The sequence below is a fragment of the Penicillium canescens genome (genome assembly GCF_028828765.1).
Source record: "Penicillium canescens strain IBT 15451 chromosome Unknown utg000011l_segment0_segment0, whole genome shotgun sequence".
NCBI lineage: Eukaryota > Fungi > Ascomycota > Eurotiomycetes > Eurotiales > Aspergillaceae > Penicillium > Penicillium canescens.
In genome coordinates this window covers 2,258,569-2,272,874 of record NW_026703973.1, presented here as the reverse complement: position 1 = coordinate 2,272,874, position 14,306 = coordinate 2,258,569, and the positions used below count along the sequence as shown (strand labels likewise).

Below are 14,306 nucleotides of genomic sequence, written 5' to 3'. Positions count from 1 at the left end.
ATTGACCTTGCAATCAGGTTTTATACATTCCAACGATATCATGTCTCAGAATTATATCGTGCAATGTATGAATATATATCACAAATATCCGACATATGCTTGGGATCTTCGACTTAGGCCTTTAAAACAACTCAGCCTTCGTAGCAGAAGGCAAAGGAACCGACGACTGCGTATGAGTAGCCCTAGCAGACCCCTCAGACCCAAACCCAGCCGTGAGCTTCTTCTCCCCGTCCGGCAACTCCCACCCAAACAAAGTCCGATTAAACAACTGCAACGAAGCAACAGGCTGATAATAAGGAACCTCATGCCCAGCTTCATAAACCCGCGTAAACGAAAAATTCCCGTATTCCCGGGTCTCACCATACTCAACACCCCCAACACGGAAAGGCGCATAACCAGCCTTCGCAAACTGCGCACTATGCTCGTACTTCGTGGCCAGCGAAACGGCCTCCCCACCAAACCAGTTACAGATGTAATCGGCGTCGCCATAGATAAGCGCGACGCGGACGGGGCGGGAGAGGATATCTTCTAGATCTTCGAGGAAATTGGGCCAGACGAAATCGCCTTTTTGTTGGAAGGCGAAGTAGACTTCGTTGTTGGATTGCGTGTAGTTCACGTCGACACCTAGGGCGTTCATTACACTGTCTTTTGCCAGGTAGTTGCTGTAGTAGCCTTCTGGGGTTGGGTCAGCGTATGGATGGCGGATGTCGTAGACGCCTCGCTCGCCAAACGCGTAGTAAGGGCCCTCTATGGCTGGTTAGTATTTATCTATATGTGGTTTGGGGTATACGTACCGACATTGTCGCGGCACATGTTGGTTGCTTCGGTGCAGATGGCAAAGTCGGCTAGGGAAGTGCGGTTTGTCAGTTTGCAGGATTGGACTTGGTCCTGGCAGCCGTTTGGCATTTCGTTGGCGAATTTCATGTAGTTGTAGACTGTGTCGTTGACCTGTATTCGGATTAGTTTCTATGTATTAGAAGAATGGTGGCAGGACTCACAGCCTTGATGCCGTAGGTGTTGTTCACGGCGAATTCGGGGTAGTGACGGGCTTGGATTCCTTCGTCGATGATTCCGTTTATAATGCCGAGGGTGTTGAATTCAAGTTGGATGCCTTTGTGAGTGCCGTTGGCGATCTTCTCGTTCTCTTTGTAGAAGTGGTCGAAGAACTGCGATTGTTAGATAGAGAAGAGAAGGGATAGTTGATTGACTTACTGCAGGGCCGTAGTGTCTAAAAGAGGTCAGTCGATGTCTTATATATTCAAAGTTGAAGGGGAAACTCACCCTCCATAACTTTCAGTCCACAGGTTGAAACTCTTCGACTTGATCTTCGAGTCCAGCTTGGGGAGAGCACCCAGGAATCCCTGCAAGACCTCCCAGGTAGCTTTGGCAGCGAGATTGGTTGTATCAATCTTGGTGGCATTAATGACTGGATACCGACCATCAACGCCCGCAAAGTCTGCATCTTCGAATACACCTGTAATAGGGTTAAGTGTACCAGGCGCCTTTTCGGCATATGAGAAGCCTGCGGAGTATCAGCCAGGCCTTCGCAGAGAAAAGAAACAAGTTGAAGCATACCAACACCCAGCGGCTGAGACAGGAAAAGCATATTCGAAACCTCATTCCACGAATGAGGGTTAATCTCAGATTCATTGTCCTTGTTAATGCGACAAGGTCCTAATTCCTCAAACAACCCAATCAGAGAATCGCTTCCGGGACCACCATTGAGCCACAACGTAATCGGTGCATTTTTAGGATCATGGCGCGCCTCGAAGAACCAAAAGAAAGTATGCTCTGTAGGCGAGAGGTCGACATAACCGGCATAGGATTTGACACCGGGAGTCGTCTCACAAACACCCTCCTTGCCAGGCTCCTTGTAGCGAATCGTAACGTTATTGGCTGTTTTAATTGTCTTAACACCAGTAGGCTCCAGGGGTAATTGGCGACGATTAATAGCGTCAAGGATAGCATTGTGCGGCACGGCCGCCACAAGAGGCAGCAACAATGGGATCCAGGGCGAGACACGCATTATTGGGCGATGATCCGTCTATATGGGAATCGCTAAACAAGCATTCACCTGGAGAATACATAGGGACTAAGCGGGGGTACTTATAGCACTCCCAGGGGGTAGGGGAAAGTGATCAATCTGCATTGGAGTAAACAAACTAGATAGCCGGCTGTATGCGACTCGGCTGTACGCAATCGGCGCCCAAAATTTCCTCAGATGGTAGGATTGCTGAAGTGTAAACAGGGGGCCTAACGTTAACGAGCTATCTCCGTGGGAGCTCCGGGGAAGGTAGCATCATACGAGTGGGGATAGTCTCAACTAAGTCGGCAGTGGCTGGCCAAGGCTCGCGGGGCGTCGAGAGTTGGGCTGATTGTCTTTGGGCTTGGGGGCTGGGTGAGGGGAAGATCGACACTAGATGCTGCATGCCAAGAGGTGTAGGCTTCAATGTTTGCATGGTTATTGCCTGCTTGCCAGGCTATCAGAAACAGGAATTCAGAGACGTGAGACAGAACGTGCGAAGTATGCGATAAGCATGCAATATATTGTGCTTGTGGCGTCGGCCCTAACCCTATCCAGCAACACTCACGGCCAGGGGAAAGTACCATATGTACCCTGTCTGCCATAAAGAATCTGAAACCCCCACTAGAATCAATATAATAAATAGCACCGGTCTTCTCATGTCCAGTCCAAGCATCCGCATGCATAAAAGCATCATTCCAGGGAAACCGATTCCGACTCCCCTGACAATTATACAAACTGTTAATGATAACTTGATTGCTAATCAGACTGGCACCCCGAACAACAGCATAGATATTGATACTGGAGCCACTGATAGGCGTGGTAGGACTGACACTCAAGGCGCCAGGGTACAGACTGAGAGAGCCTGGGAGGAGGATGTAACTCCCAGTACCCTCATAACTGATGAATACGCGCCACCCGCTATCGCAGGTATACGGTAAGGACAAACTGGAAGTTTGACCGTACCAGGTATCGTTTGATGGGAATCGGTTGGTGAATGGACCGAAGAGGGAGTCGGTTATCGATGACAATGTCGTTGCTAGAGTAGAGGTTTGCTTGAGCTACAGTGGTTTGGTCGGTGTCGCCTATGCTGAACTTCTTAATTGTGAGTGCTGTGCATTGTGGAGTAGCTGTGGCAACTGGTTGGGTGGAACTGGTGACAATAACTGTGCTAATCGAAGTTGCAGTCACGGTGGTAGTATAAACCGTGACGGGCTGACAGGAATCGCGTGGCTGGATCAACGCAGGGTTGTCTTCGTTCACGGGCAGTGCATTTGCTAGCCCTGCTAGGGTGGCAAGTGTGAGTATAAAGAGTCGGACCATGCAAAAGGAAAGAGATAGCTCTGTATCAGGGTAATGAGAGAGCTGAAGGATGAACAATGGTTTAGGCATTGGAGGGAATAGCAAGTATTTATCTTTGAAGTACAAACCTGTTGGAGTCAGTATTCCATGCCTCGTGAATATGGGATTAGCTGTGCTATTGCAATGGATGAATGAGTCGATATGTACGAAGATATGAGAACACTGATGTATAGTTCGAGTCAGAATGGACTCAAGGTTATAATAGGCGATGTCTGACTTATTCCGATCTGACAAAGCTGCAGGGCAGACATGGCTAGTTGAAGCCAAGCATCAACATTGATATAGTTTGTATTGTAGCCTTGGATGACTGTTGGATTGGAAGGGAGCATGTCTCAAGGCCCAATATGGCACAGGATAATGGTGCCACAAAGTAGCTCCCATATAGGCTAGATTGATAGAATAAACACCAGACAATGGCAAGCATGGACTAGCATGGACTAGCATGGATGTCTCCCCCTCCTTACCTATTCGGGCAGTGACAGGGAGTGATGGATACGCGACTCGTGCATTAGGCTCGGGAAGACCGAGAACATTCTCTCGGAAAGAAGTGAACTTTGTTTCCACCAAAAGGTACATATCTGATCCTTGCAATTGAAGGAACTGTGGACTAAGTTGCTCTACTTTGTCTCTACGAACTATAAGAATGGGTATGATCAACCTTCGGCCCAAAGCCGAGAGGATGTCACGGAATTTCCGAGAGGGGCATTCCGCTTTTCATATAAGCGTACTAAGCGGAATCACATTGTTTGCCCTGACGCTAGTGGAGATGAGTCTATCGTTCGGCGCCACACGCGTTGAGGGGAAGTATAGGCCGATTATTGGCCTCAGGCAGAAATTGGATACATCTAATTTATCAGTTAACTTTACTTATCAGTTAGCATAACTTATACATAAACACCATAGTAATGGCATTGTCAAATAGTCTCACAGTAGTCGAGAATTAGACTGTGATGGACTACCAGATATGCCGATCTCGCCATATAGGGATGTCAAGTGCAGGTACGCGGGCTAGAACCGCATATCATTGCCTACTGTAACCCCCCAATCTTTTTTTTAGAAACCCGAGAGGCCCAGGAGTTCCACGATAAAGTTAAGCATCTCAAAAATGGTCTAGAAGGGAATCTCGGCATTTGTCTAACTTATAAGAGGAGGTGCTTACTACAGAAGGGGTAACTTACTATTTGTCAACCCACCAGGGCCTCCCATTAACTTGTACAGCGACATACTAACCATGTAATACTTGCAGAAGTTATAGATGTAAGGGCTTAGTAACCTCTGACGTACATGCAAGGCGGACATAACGCCTCTTAACGTGTCTTATTTTATTATGATTTCTGTTTCATGCGGAACAACACATAACCCGTCGAGTCAGTCAAAGGTCTCAGACCCAGGGATCGTCCAGCCTTTGGCACGCGGGATCGGCTTCATTTCCACCTTCGCGTGAGGCGATTCTATGATTTGTCGATTTGGCCCAGGTGGGAAATGTGCCAACAAAGACAACCCCTGTCTCCACCGCGTAATCAAAGTCCGACCCGTCAAATCTCAGGGAAAATGAAAGGAAATTGTATGTAAAATTAACGGGAAAAAGTTAGTAGCTGCCTCTCATGGCATAATCCCCGATATTAGCTGTTCTTTGTTCTAGCCCATAAGATCTGAAAACCCTCTCCCTCGTGTTTCACCCCAGATAGTTCTCGATTTTTATTGTGTCAAAACCCGAGGGGTGCGTTGGTTCGGTCCACATGGCCCCAGTGTCTTCTCCTTCACATCTTACAAACCACCCGATTTAACCTAACCTTGCATTGCCAGCCTTCTTTTTGCTTCACCATGTCCCAAGCCTCTTTAGGCTGGCTCCGATTGTGATATTGTAATTGACCATCCCTACGGATGCGAGCATGATATTCGCCTAACGGTGACCTTTGCGACTCGAAGTCTGGTTCTTATATCTGCGCCATCCCCCGGATATTGTTTATACCTGGAACAGCGCCATCTACCATGGCTTCGCCTGAGATTCCTGTTCATGCACGTCATGCACCTCATAGTGCAAGTGAAAAGAAGCGTCCGGAGTCATCACTGCCCCCGGTCATCGAGGACGAGTCCAGTCCGTATCCATCCCATCCGATTGTCCAGCTTCAAGGCCCATTTGAAGAATCAATTGTGGAGACGACCAACGACTCAGCAAAGGAATGGGTAGTTCAGATTGACGCGCAGACACGACGGCGCGATCTATTGGAAAGCGACGAGTATGAGCGTCTCTGTGGGAGGAAGTGGCGCCAAAGGTCCTCGGAAAGGTTGGAAGCCAACTGTACTTGACTGAGCCGGAGCTAACTCGTCTAGATATCATCCATTTTGGAAACTGATCTCCCAAATGGTATTTGGAGTCCATCTGCTAGGCAAGAGACTGGCCAAATCGGACGTTTCTGTTATGAAAATTCTCCAGACCCACGTCGATGAGCTAGACGGCTTTTTGCAAAGGACCACTGAAGACTTTTTGATCATCCGATTAGATGTTCGCACCCGCATTCAGTATCTCAGTCTGCCTCTAGGGAATCTAGAGGTCTTTGATGAAATGCTCCAAGATCGGGGCTTCCGACTATCGGTTGTGTCTTATAATGACCAGATCGAACATTCCATCCACAGATTCACTCTGGCTATGACAGATACCCTCAAAGATCTCCAAAAAGCAAAGGAGGCGATGGGTGCGCTCTGGTTCTACTTCCGAGAGCTTGCGGACGAAGGCTGTTTTGAGATCGACAGCCTCAACGCCTTCCGTCAGGCCATGATGGAAAACATGGAGGGTTGGATTGTTGCTATTTCAAAGCTTCGTAGACGAGGTGCCGCTCTTCAGAAGGCTCTGTGTCAATTGGGTCTCGCAACTACTGAAATGCAACGCCGCGTGGGTGTAGCGAGTAGAAAGGATGTGGTGAGTTGCCAAGCTTCTTAAGTGTCATCTTCCGTACTGACTGGAACAGCGATCATTCGTTCAACAAACTAAGAAGACCGCAAGACGAAGCAAGTCAGTCAGGCAGAGACTCTTTGAAAAAGAACCGTCCATTCCGGAGAAGCCTCTCCCTCGCGATCCATTATCAAAACCAAACCGAACAACTTCCAAGAGTCCATCAGCCACACCTCAAGAGCAACCCAAGACTCCCGCAGATCCAACCCACCAAAGCGATGGTCTACGACGCAAGATCCTCAGTCGGGCGAAATCATGCAGTGCCATTGTAGGAGAAACCAGCGCCGGCGCTGGCAACGAACCACCACCTCTTCCATCAACACCTTCAACACCTGGACTACTCAAGCGAAAGCTGTCCAAACCATTCTTACCCAAACGATCCGCCAGTGAAAAGATCAATCTCAACCAAACCCGACCTAAGACAGCACCTTCACAGCCATCAAGGCCGTCACGCGCTATTTCAATAGAACAACTACGAGCATTCTGCACAACGCCACGGCCAGGAACTCGACAATCCATGGTCAAGTCGCCCACGCAAGCTCGACAAGAGACCCACAATAAGCTCACTAACGGCCGGGAGAGCATGAAAGACCAGCTCTCCCAATTCCTCAAAAGCGACCGCGTGGTCGAAACCTGGGATAACGTCTCCAAGAACGCGTCATGCTGTGCCCGACCACTCGCAAAGACCAAGGAATGGCCCAGCAGCATCTTCCGCACTAAATCGTCTACTACTTTACAAAACCAAGGCCAAAATGACCTCTCCGGGCCAGACCTGGAAAGGCAGATGTCGTGGGTAGAGGAGACGTTCGATGTCCTGCCTACCTACTCATTCAAGCCGAAGCCCGACATTTCGCCTCGGATCCACGTCCTGTCAGTGCAGATGACCCTGGAAGAGGAAGCCAATGTGACCTCTGGCCGAGAGGCGAGTTTGGACATGAGGAGTGAGACTGGTTCGATCACGGCGCTACCGGCTGTGCCGGCTCCGCCGGTTTCAAGGCCATCGGTACGTAACTCGTGACATTTTAGGTGAATTAATTACTGATATTTGAGATCAATTTGTAGCATCGATCAAGGCTGGTTGATTGCGAGGCTTGAACAGTTCTATACCCAAAGTATAGTACATCACCACTTGAGCCTCGGGACGGGAATTCGGAGGCAAATCTTTTATACAACTTATAACTATAACTACATAAACTAGAATAACTATTCGCTTCATATGCACAGCCCAGTTTGCCTCAGCCCTGCGCCCCCAGTGCAGATCATTGGACAGTGGAATACTGCGCCACGCGCTGCGCGTACAATACTTAGACGCTGACTACGGAGTACTTAGCGCTGTGTTCCCTCTCTTTTAGTAACAAATTTGCTATAATCTGCTATTCTTCAGTTTCGTGATTTCTATAAAGTACCGGATACTTAATTCGATACCCGAGCTGTGAGACGCGCCAGGTCACAGGTACCTCGGAACCTTTCAACTGCAGCCTAGTGCCAAGGACCCACCGCCCCAGCCCCTACGATTACGTCGAACATCTCAGCCCTGGGACATTTTATTCTCTTGACTCCCTGTTTCTCTCTTCGATCCCCTCCTCATGGCTGTCATTTACCCCCGAGACACCTGGTAAGTAGTCGGATACATACTCTGCCAGCATATGCTAACAATCATCCAGCTACGGTTATAATGGCTGCTATTCCACCTGGGACTCCTGGGGCCGCTGGGTAGCATTTGCAGTCATCGTCGGTGTTGCATTCCTTCTCTTCTTCAGTTTCGCGTGAGTCTCACCTGGCTACCTCTGGACCATGCGCCATGCGCGAACTCGAGAACTAACAAGGTCCAGATGCTTCAATGCACGTCGCCGCAGAACTCATGGCCAGCGCCCTATAACCGGCACAGGGTGGATGGCTCCTCCCCCGGGACCTCCTCCGCCAAACCAGCCCATCTACCAGCCACCCTACGGCGACCCCTACTACCAACACAATTCGCCTCCACAATACAGCGCGAACCCCCAGAACTACGGCTACTTTGGCGCTCAGAACGGACCACCACAAGAGCATGGAATCGAGATGCAGCCTCCACCACATGCGTACAATGCTGGCCAACAGCCCTACCCGCCCCCTCCTGGCCCGCCCCCAAATGCGAGCAAGGTCTAGATGCTAGGCATTGATCCAAAATCCTTAATGGACATGGCTTGAAGCCTGATTTGCATTTCCTCGAGTGCACTGGAACCTAATGTTTTACGGCGTTTTCAACCGGATGGTGCGATGCATGGACTTTTTCTTTGATACGAACGGATACCCACATGGGTGGATTCCTTTTTACTTTTTACTTTATTGCTCTCTCAGTTCTGATCCCAGATCGAAAGACACACAGCTGGGCTCGGGGACAATGGGTCTCGACTTAAATAGTTCTGTGTTCTCGTACATTGTTCACATCTCTATCTCTAATGACACATCTTGAACGGCCAGATGGTCCTGAATAAAATACACTAATTTAGGCCGTTTTTTTTTTCAGAGTAGATTGGTCCTGGATCTGGACGTCAATTATTGTGCAGGGGCATGAGATGATACGCAGTTGCAAACGCAATAATGGTGCATAGTATGCATAGTAAAATCACCTATGAAACACCCACCATCAATTATACTCGTCGCGAACTTCCTCCAAACGCGAACTACTCGGATTGATATAGTGGATTCATGCCTGGGGCACCCTACCTCCGCCCTATATCGCGTTCCGCCTTACAATTTCCTCCAACAACCTCCCCATGGACATTGACGACATTCTCGCCTCGGTCGATCGCGGCCCAGGCGCCAGCCGAGAGTCAGCAGCGCTGGACCACCAGCTCCTGACGCGCTTCTGGGTCGCCGAACGCGCCGTCTCGGAGGTTCTACCCTGGCCCGCACCACTGATGGAGCGCATGATGGACCGAGTGCGGATGCAGGTAAAGCCCAACCCGGCGCAAGCAATCTAACAAGACCACGACTGACAAATCCATCCTCTTAGATCGAAACAATCGAAGATCTCGCCGCCTCATCAGGCGACACAGACCTCCAAAAAACAACCAACACCCACAACCCGAACCTCAACCTCCGCCTCTCAATCCTCCAAACCGACCTCGCACGCACACAATACATAATCCGCAGTCTGCTGCGCGCACGACTAGCCAAGATAACGAAATATAGCATGCACTACCTAGTCCACCTAGCCTCGCGCAACAAAACCCCCTCTCCCAAACACAATCTACAAATATTTCGTCCCAAAACCCCAATCAGCAACCGGAAGACTCCATCCCTGATATATCCTCGTCAGACGATCTAACGCCGCTTTCGGAGCCAGAGGCTGCATTCTTGCATTCGCATCAGACTCTGTTGGCGGGCCACTATGCGGGGTCGTTTATGGGTGCGTTCCCGCGGCAGTTGAGGCGGTTGGATGATAATGCCGGCGGAACGAGTATGATCCAGGGACCGGAGTTGCGGGAGGTTGTTTTTGTGCGATGTTTGGGGGTTGAGGTTCCTGTTGTTGTTGGGGGTGAGGAGGATGGCGGTGACTTTGGGGTTACGATGCGCATGGGGGATGTTTGGGTTGTTAGGTGGGAAGGGGTTAAGGCTGCTTGGGGGAAAGGAGAGGTTGAATTGTTGTGATTTGGGTGATTCTTTTTGGATAAGGTAGCGGCATTCTTCTTGCACTTGGGCTGGCGTTGTCTGTTTTCTGTTTTATGGGTTATATACTCGGGTTGTGGTCTACGGTGCTTAGATCAAAAGGATATCTTATGTTCTTATTCGAATCTCAGTTGGAATGTTACTGAGACCTATGCATGTCTGGAGTGGCCAGGTCCATTTTTATACTTGCAAGCTAATAGCAAAAAAACCAAGTACATGATATGATGTTTTGCATGGCCATTGCATTCCATTTCACCCTTCCCCTTTTGAGACGCCAGTCGCTAAACCCAGATAAAGACACAAAGAACCCCGGACGCAACCGCCGATATGCTGAGAACTGGACCATAAGATCATGAGAGCATGAAGCAAGTGACCAAAGCCATTGCCATTGAGACCGATCTTACGCAATATACCCATATGTGGGCGGCTCCTCAGAGATGCGCTCCAAGTATTCACGATCAATCAGACTCTCAATGCGACGCTTGATCATGTGAACATCCGGGATGAAACGAGAAGACAACTGGGATAGGACCTCGGTCATTAATTGATGATGGATGAGATTCTTGCGTTGCCTAGGAAATGTTAGTGTATACCATATGGGAGAAAATTAAAAAGCAACATACTTCATGATACGGACGATAGCAGCCTCAATGCTACCGCCGCGCTCCTCGCTCATCTTCTGCTCAGTTTCCTTGCGCTGGTCCGTATTCTCAACCTTGTTAGCACCACCGCTGACGACACCAATACGCACTTTCACGAATGGGCTGTGGAATTCGTGGTTGAAGAAGAAGCGGTCTGTGGGTTGGACATTCTTGCTCATTGGATCCTTTTTCAAGACTCGTGTCTTTGGAGCAACGGCCAGCGATTGCAGGTTTCGAATTAGGTCGTGGTCTGGAATCTGGGTGCGGATTTGGATGTCTTCGTATGTGAGCGGCTCGCCATCTGGTGTGTCGTTGAAGAGCATGAGGATGACCATGGCGTAAGTTGAAACGTTAAGCTCATAGCGCTGGACCTTGCCATTAGGGCGTTTGAAGGTCGCTCGGATGTCACCAGTGCCCATGCTAGCCTGCCATGACAGCTTGCGGCCGTTGTGTTTGCCGAGGTAGAAACGCTCGAAACTGTGCATGAGTGCTGAGATTTCCTTCGGATAGATGCAGGGCAGTTGAAGAGTTCCTTCTTTCGTGTTTGCCATGATGTCCATTGGCCACATGTTACTGGTGAGAACGTTGATTTCCAGGTCCACAGGCTTCTGGTCGGGATCACCAGTCTTTGAAATGTGGTCCTTATAATTGGCACTGAGGTCCTCGGATATAGTCATGTCCTTGAACATGGCTTCGATGCGCTGGGTGAACTGATTGCCGACTTCCATCTTCATCTTGGAAATCATCTGTCTCTCTGCATCCATGCTGGCAGCACGCTTCATCAAAAGGCGACGTGACAAATGCTTCTTGTAGTATGTTTCGAAGAGATCTTTGTCTTTAATATACCGCAGCAGCGTGATACCATTGTCCAGGAGAGTATCCACCTCGCTCTCCGTCTTTCCCTTGATGCCCTTCTTCAGGTTCTCGTCAAAGAAAAGGGAAAGGAATTCTGAGCTGCGGCTGTTCATGTTGATGAAGTCTGAGAAGCTGCCCATGATCGAACTCTCAAGACCCTGGTCAGACATGAACGCCTTTTCCCAAACATCGTCGAATTTCCGTTTGAGGGCCAGGATTTCGTCCACCCAGCGAATAGCAGACAACGTTTGCTGATTCAAGGGCTTCTGCTTTTCTGCTGACTTCTCCTTTTTATCGTTCTTTTCGTCCTTTTTGACAGAAGGGGCTGGAGTTTCGGGAGGGGGAGGCTTTGACGATGTATTAATATCCTTGCCCATTTCCACGATCCTCTTGTTGACCGCGATGGCCAGGGCTTCCTTTTTGCTGTCAACTCTGGCATTTAGCGAGTAAACGTCGCGCAATGCATCGAGCTGATTGTGGTCGAGCATGTGTCGTACACCAGTTCCTTCAAGATTGACGAATTCTGAGATGTTGGTGCGAATCAAGTGTTCATCGAGCAGTTCGAGGATTTTCGGCTGTGTCAAAACCGCCAGGGTATATTGGCATCGCTCCTGCTCTTCGGCAATGCGCTGTATAGCGATTCGGCAGAAAGTGGCAGCATCTCCGATTTCCAACAGTCGGCGCCCTTCGGCCTGATAGAAATCCTTGCTTGTATTCAGGAAGGCTGGTTCGAAGATTGTGAGGTAAAGCTTTGTGCTCTCTTCCTCTGTGATGGTCTCGTAGAGGCCCTCCATCATTTGGATGCAGTGTCGGATTAACGGACGCTCAATGATATGACCAGAGCGTTCTAGTTGGATCATGAACAAAACCGTTGATTCCAGAATGTCAACAACTGTTAGGTCAGACTCGGGGCGGACGGGGGATCGAAGGATATGGTCACGGAAGAGTGCCATGCAGACGACATAAATCGAAGGCTTGGTGTGAGAGGCCAAGATCATGCGGTCCTGCGCAAGATATCAGACCAATTCCCAAAGTAAACCCCAACCCAAATACTTCTACTTACCATGTACATCAAAACATCCGTAACCATGCCCATGCATAGTTGATGGTCCTCCCAAGCATCCTTGAGGGCGGCCAAGAACTTCTCGCCCGCCTCCCTCCTCTCATTGGACTGGTCCAGCGCATCAGGTGAATTGTGTGTTCGAACGAGAATAGAAGAAATTGAACCTGTAATGAGCTGCTGAACATTGTTCTGCAGCCATTGCTGTTCCAGCTCTTTGACACGGTCGTGGAGTTCTTCACCCCGCATCATCAAGGCGATCTTGTATGCATGGCGGTAGAGCTCTTCGAAGGCCAGTGTTGAGGCATTTTTCGTATTTATTTCGGTCAATGACGCCGAGAGAACGGACCAGATCATATCGAAAGATTCAGGCTTCGCTGCTGAGGTACCCTAGAGTGATCTATAGTCAGTGGAGAGCTTCAACTTTGTCCTCACGTTCACTTACCCCCCTTCGCGGAGCTCTGATCTTGTGTCGAGCTCTCATTGCCATTTTCCGGGCTTTCAAAGTAATAAAAAGAAAAGAATGACGGATATGAAGCAGTCAAAATTTGACGACGAGATGCGCTGGAGAACAACTCTCCGCGGAGGCCGGCTCCGGGGTAACTATTACCCGGGCTTATCAATAATTCTTATCAGCAACGGCCCGGGATAACCAATCATCCGGACTTTTTTAGGCATCGTCATCACCGTTCTCCGAGTCTTTCAATCTTTGTCTGTCTTTGAACTACCACACCACGATTTATCTCCGGCTCACTATCTCAACTCAATATTAGCTTCAATATCTCAGCCCCACCATCGCAATGCGCCCTTTTACATCGGGCCTCCGCCCATTGAACACTGTTGTGTCGCAAGCTCAATCATACACCTCCATCGCGCGCACACCCTCATCGCGCTTCCTGTCAACTCAAATCACTCGCCCGCGCTCTACAATTCCTTCTTCGCTTTCTCCCCCTCAGCGCATCTTGACCCACACCCAATTCCGAGCCAACTCAAGTGCCGCTCGCCCTCTCACTGCAGCACCCCCGAGCCAGACAGACACGGACGCCGAGCGCGCAGCACAGAATGAAGAGCGACGTAAGAACGAAGAAGCATACCGCATTACCTTCACTTGCAAACCTTGCGGTCATCGCTCTGACCACCGCATGTCGAAGCAGGGCTACCACCGGGGAACCGTCTTGATTCAATGCCCTGGGTGCCAATCGCGCCATGTCATGAGTGATCATCTGGGTGTCTTCTTTGATAAAAAGACAACTTTGGAGGATTTGCTCAAAGAGAAGGGTCAGACTTTGACGCATGGCCATACCGACGGTAACCTGGAGTTCTGGGATGATGGATCTGTGAAGAGCTTCAACTCGGATGGCAACAACCAGATTGAGTCTCCGAAGGAAAAGTCTTGATTGTTTTCCAGTGAGATCATATTATACATGGGTGCTTAGAATTGTACGGTGCATAAACGGTGTGGGTTTATTTGGTTGTTTGTCCGTTTGGATGAGCTTGTATATTACAGATGAAAGACGTTGACTCTCCACTCACAGCATGGCAGGACCCAAGCATCGATGAGAACATGTTTAGACTTGAGGTTATGTACATTAGAAAATAAACTACTTGCCTTGGCATTAAAATCTTTTAATCTGCAACAAATTCTTCAGCTGTAGAGCTAACATTAACTCCTACATGATGCTAATGAGTAGCCTAATTCCACCTGATCAGTACAGAAGAATCAAATTGTTCTGAGGTATATACAATGCAAGTATAATAAAC

General features: G+C 49.2%; 7 protein-coding genes across 7 annotated transcripts; 4 read left to right on the top strand and 3 right to left on the bottom strand.

Annotated features, from left to right (window-relative positions):
• Window positions 1-121: 121 nt before the first annotated feature.
• Window positions 122-2,026, bottom strand: N7446_013582 (uncharacterized protein; the record flags this gene model as incomplete). Its single annotated transcript, XM_058522322.1, has 6 exons — window positions 122-747; window positions 795-948; window positions 999-1,166; window positions 1,213-1,228; window positions 1,282-1,522; window positions 1,576-2,026. The coding sequence occupies 6 exons, from the start codon at window positions 2,024-2,026 to the stop codon at window positions 122-124; spliced, it is 1,656 nt and encodes a 551-aa protein (XP_058365799.1).
• Window positions 2,027-2,944: 918 nt separating this feature from the next.
• Window positions 2,945-3,415, bottom strand: N7446_013581 (uncharacterized protein; the record flags this gene model as incomplete). The annotated part of the gene is made up of 1 exon (XM_058522321.1): window positions 2,945-3,415. One exon carries the CDS (start codon window positions 3,413-3,415, stop codon window positions 2,945-2,947), a length of 471 nt encoding a protein of 156 aa, XP_058365798.1.
• A 1,962-nt stretch (window positions 3,416-5,377) lies between these two features.
• N7446_013580 (uncharacterized protein) lies at window positions 5,378-7,433 on the top strand (the record flags this gene model as incomplete). The annotated part of the gene is made up of 4 exons (XM_058522320.1): window positions 5,378-5,673; window positions 5,720-6,305; window positions 6,355-7,341; window positions 7,401-7,433. 4 exons carry the CDS (start codon window positions 5,378-5,380, stop codon window positions 7,431-7,433), a joined length of 1,902 nt encoding a protein of 633 aa, XP_058365797.1.
• Window positions 7,434-7,924: 491 nt separating this feature from the next.
• Window positions 7,925-8,483, top strand: N7446_013579 (resistance to Congo red protein; the record flags this gene model as incomplete). Its single annotated transcript, XM_058522319.1, has 3 exons — window positions 7,925-7,953; window positions 8,003-8,104; window positions 8,171-8,483. The coding sequence occupies 3 exons, from the start codon at window positions 7,925-7,927 to the stop codon at window positions 8,481-8,483; spliced, it is 444 nt and encodes a 147-aa protein (XP_058365796.1).
• Window positions 8,484-9,094: 611 nt separating this feature from the next.
• On the top strand, window positions 9,095-9,971 carry sld5 (putative GINS DNA replication complex subunit Sld5; the record flags this gene model as incomplete). Its single annotated transcript, XM_058522318.1, has 3 exons — window positions 9,095-9,271; window positions 9,334-9,525; window positions 9,603-9,971. The coding sequence occupies 3 exons, from the start codon at window positions 9,095-9,097 to the stop codon at window positions 9,969-9,971; spliced, it is 738 nt and encodes a 245-aa protein (XP_058365795.1).
• Window positions 9,972-10,389: 418 nt separating this feature from the next.
• Window positions 10,390-13,035, bottom strand: N7446_013577 (cullin family protein; the record flags this gene model as incomplete). Its single annotated transcript, XM_058522317.1, has 4 exons — window positions 10,390-10,561; window positions 10,613-12,489; window positions 12,549-12,935; window positions 12,991-13,035. The coding sequence occupies 4 exons, from the start codon at window positions 13,033-13,035 to the stop codon at window positions 10,390-10,392; spliced, it is 2,481 nt and encodes an 826-aa protein (XP_058365794.1).
• Window positions 13,036-13,345: 310 nt separating this feature from the next.
• Window positions 13,346-13,942, top strand: N7446_013576 (DNL-type zinc finger protein; the record flags this gene model as incomplete). Its single annotated transcript, XM_058522316.1, has 1 exon — window positions 13,346-13,942. One exon carries the CDS (start codon window positions 13,346-13,348, stop codon window positions 13,940-13,942), a length of 597 nt encoding a protein of 198 aa, XP_058365793.1.
• Window positions 13,943-14,306: the final 364 nt, after the last annotated feature.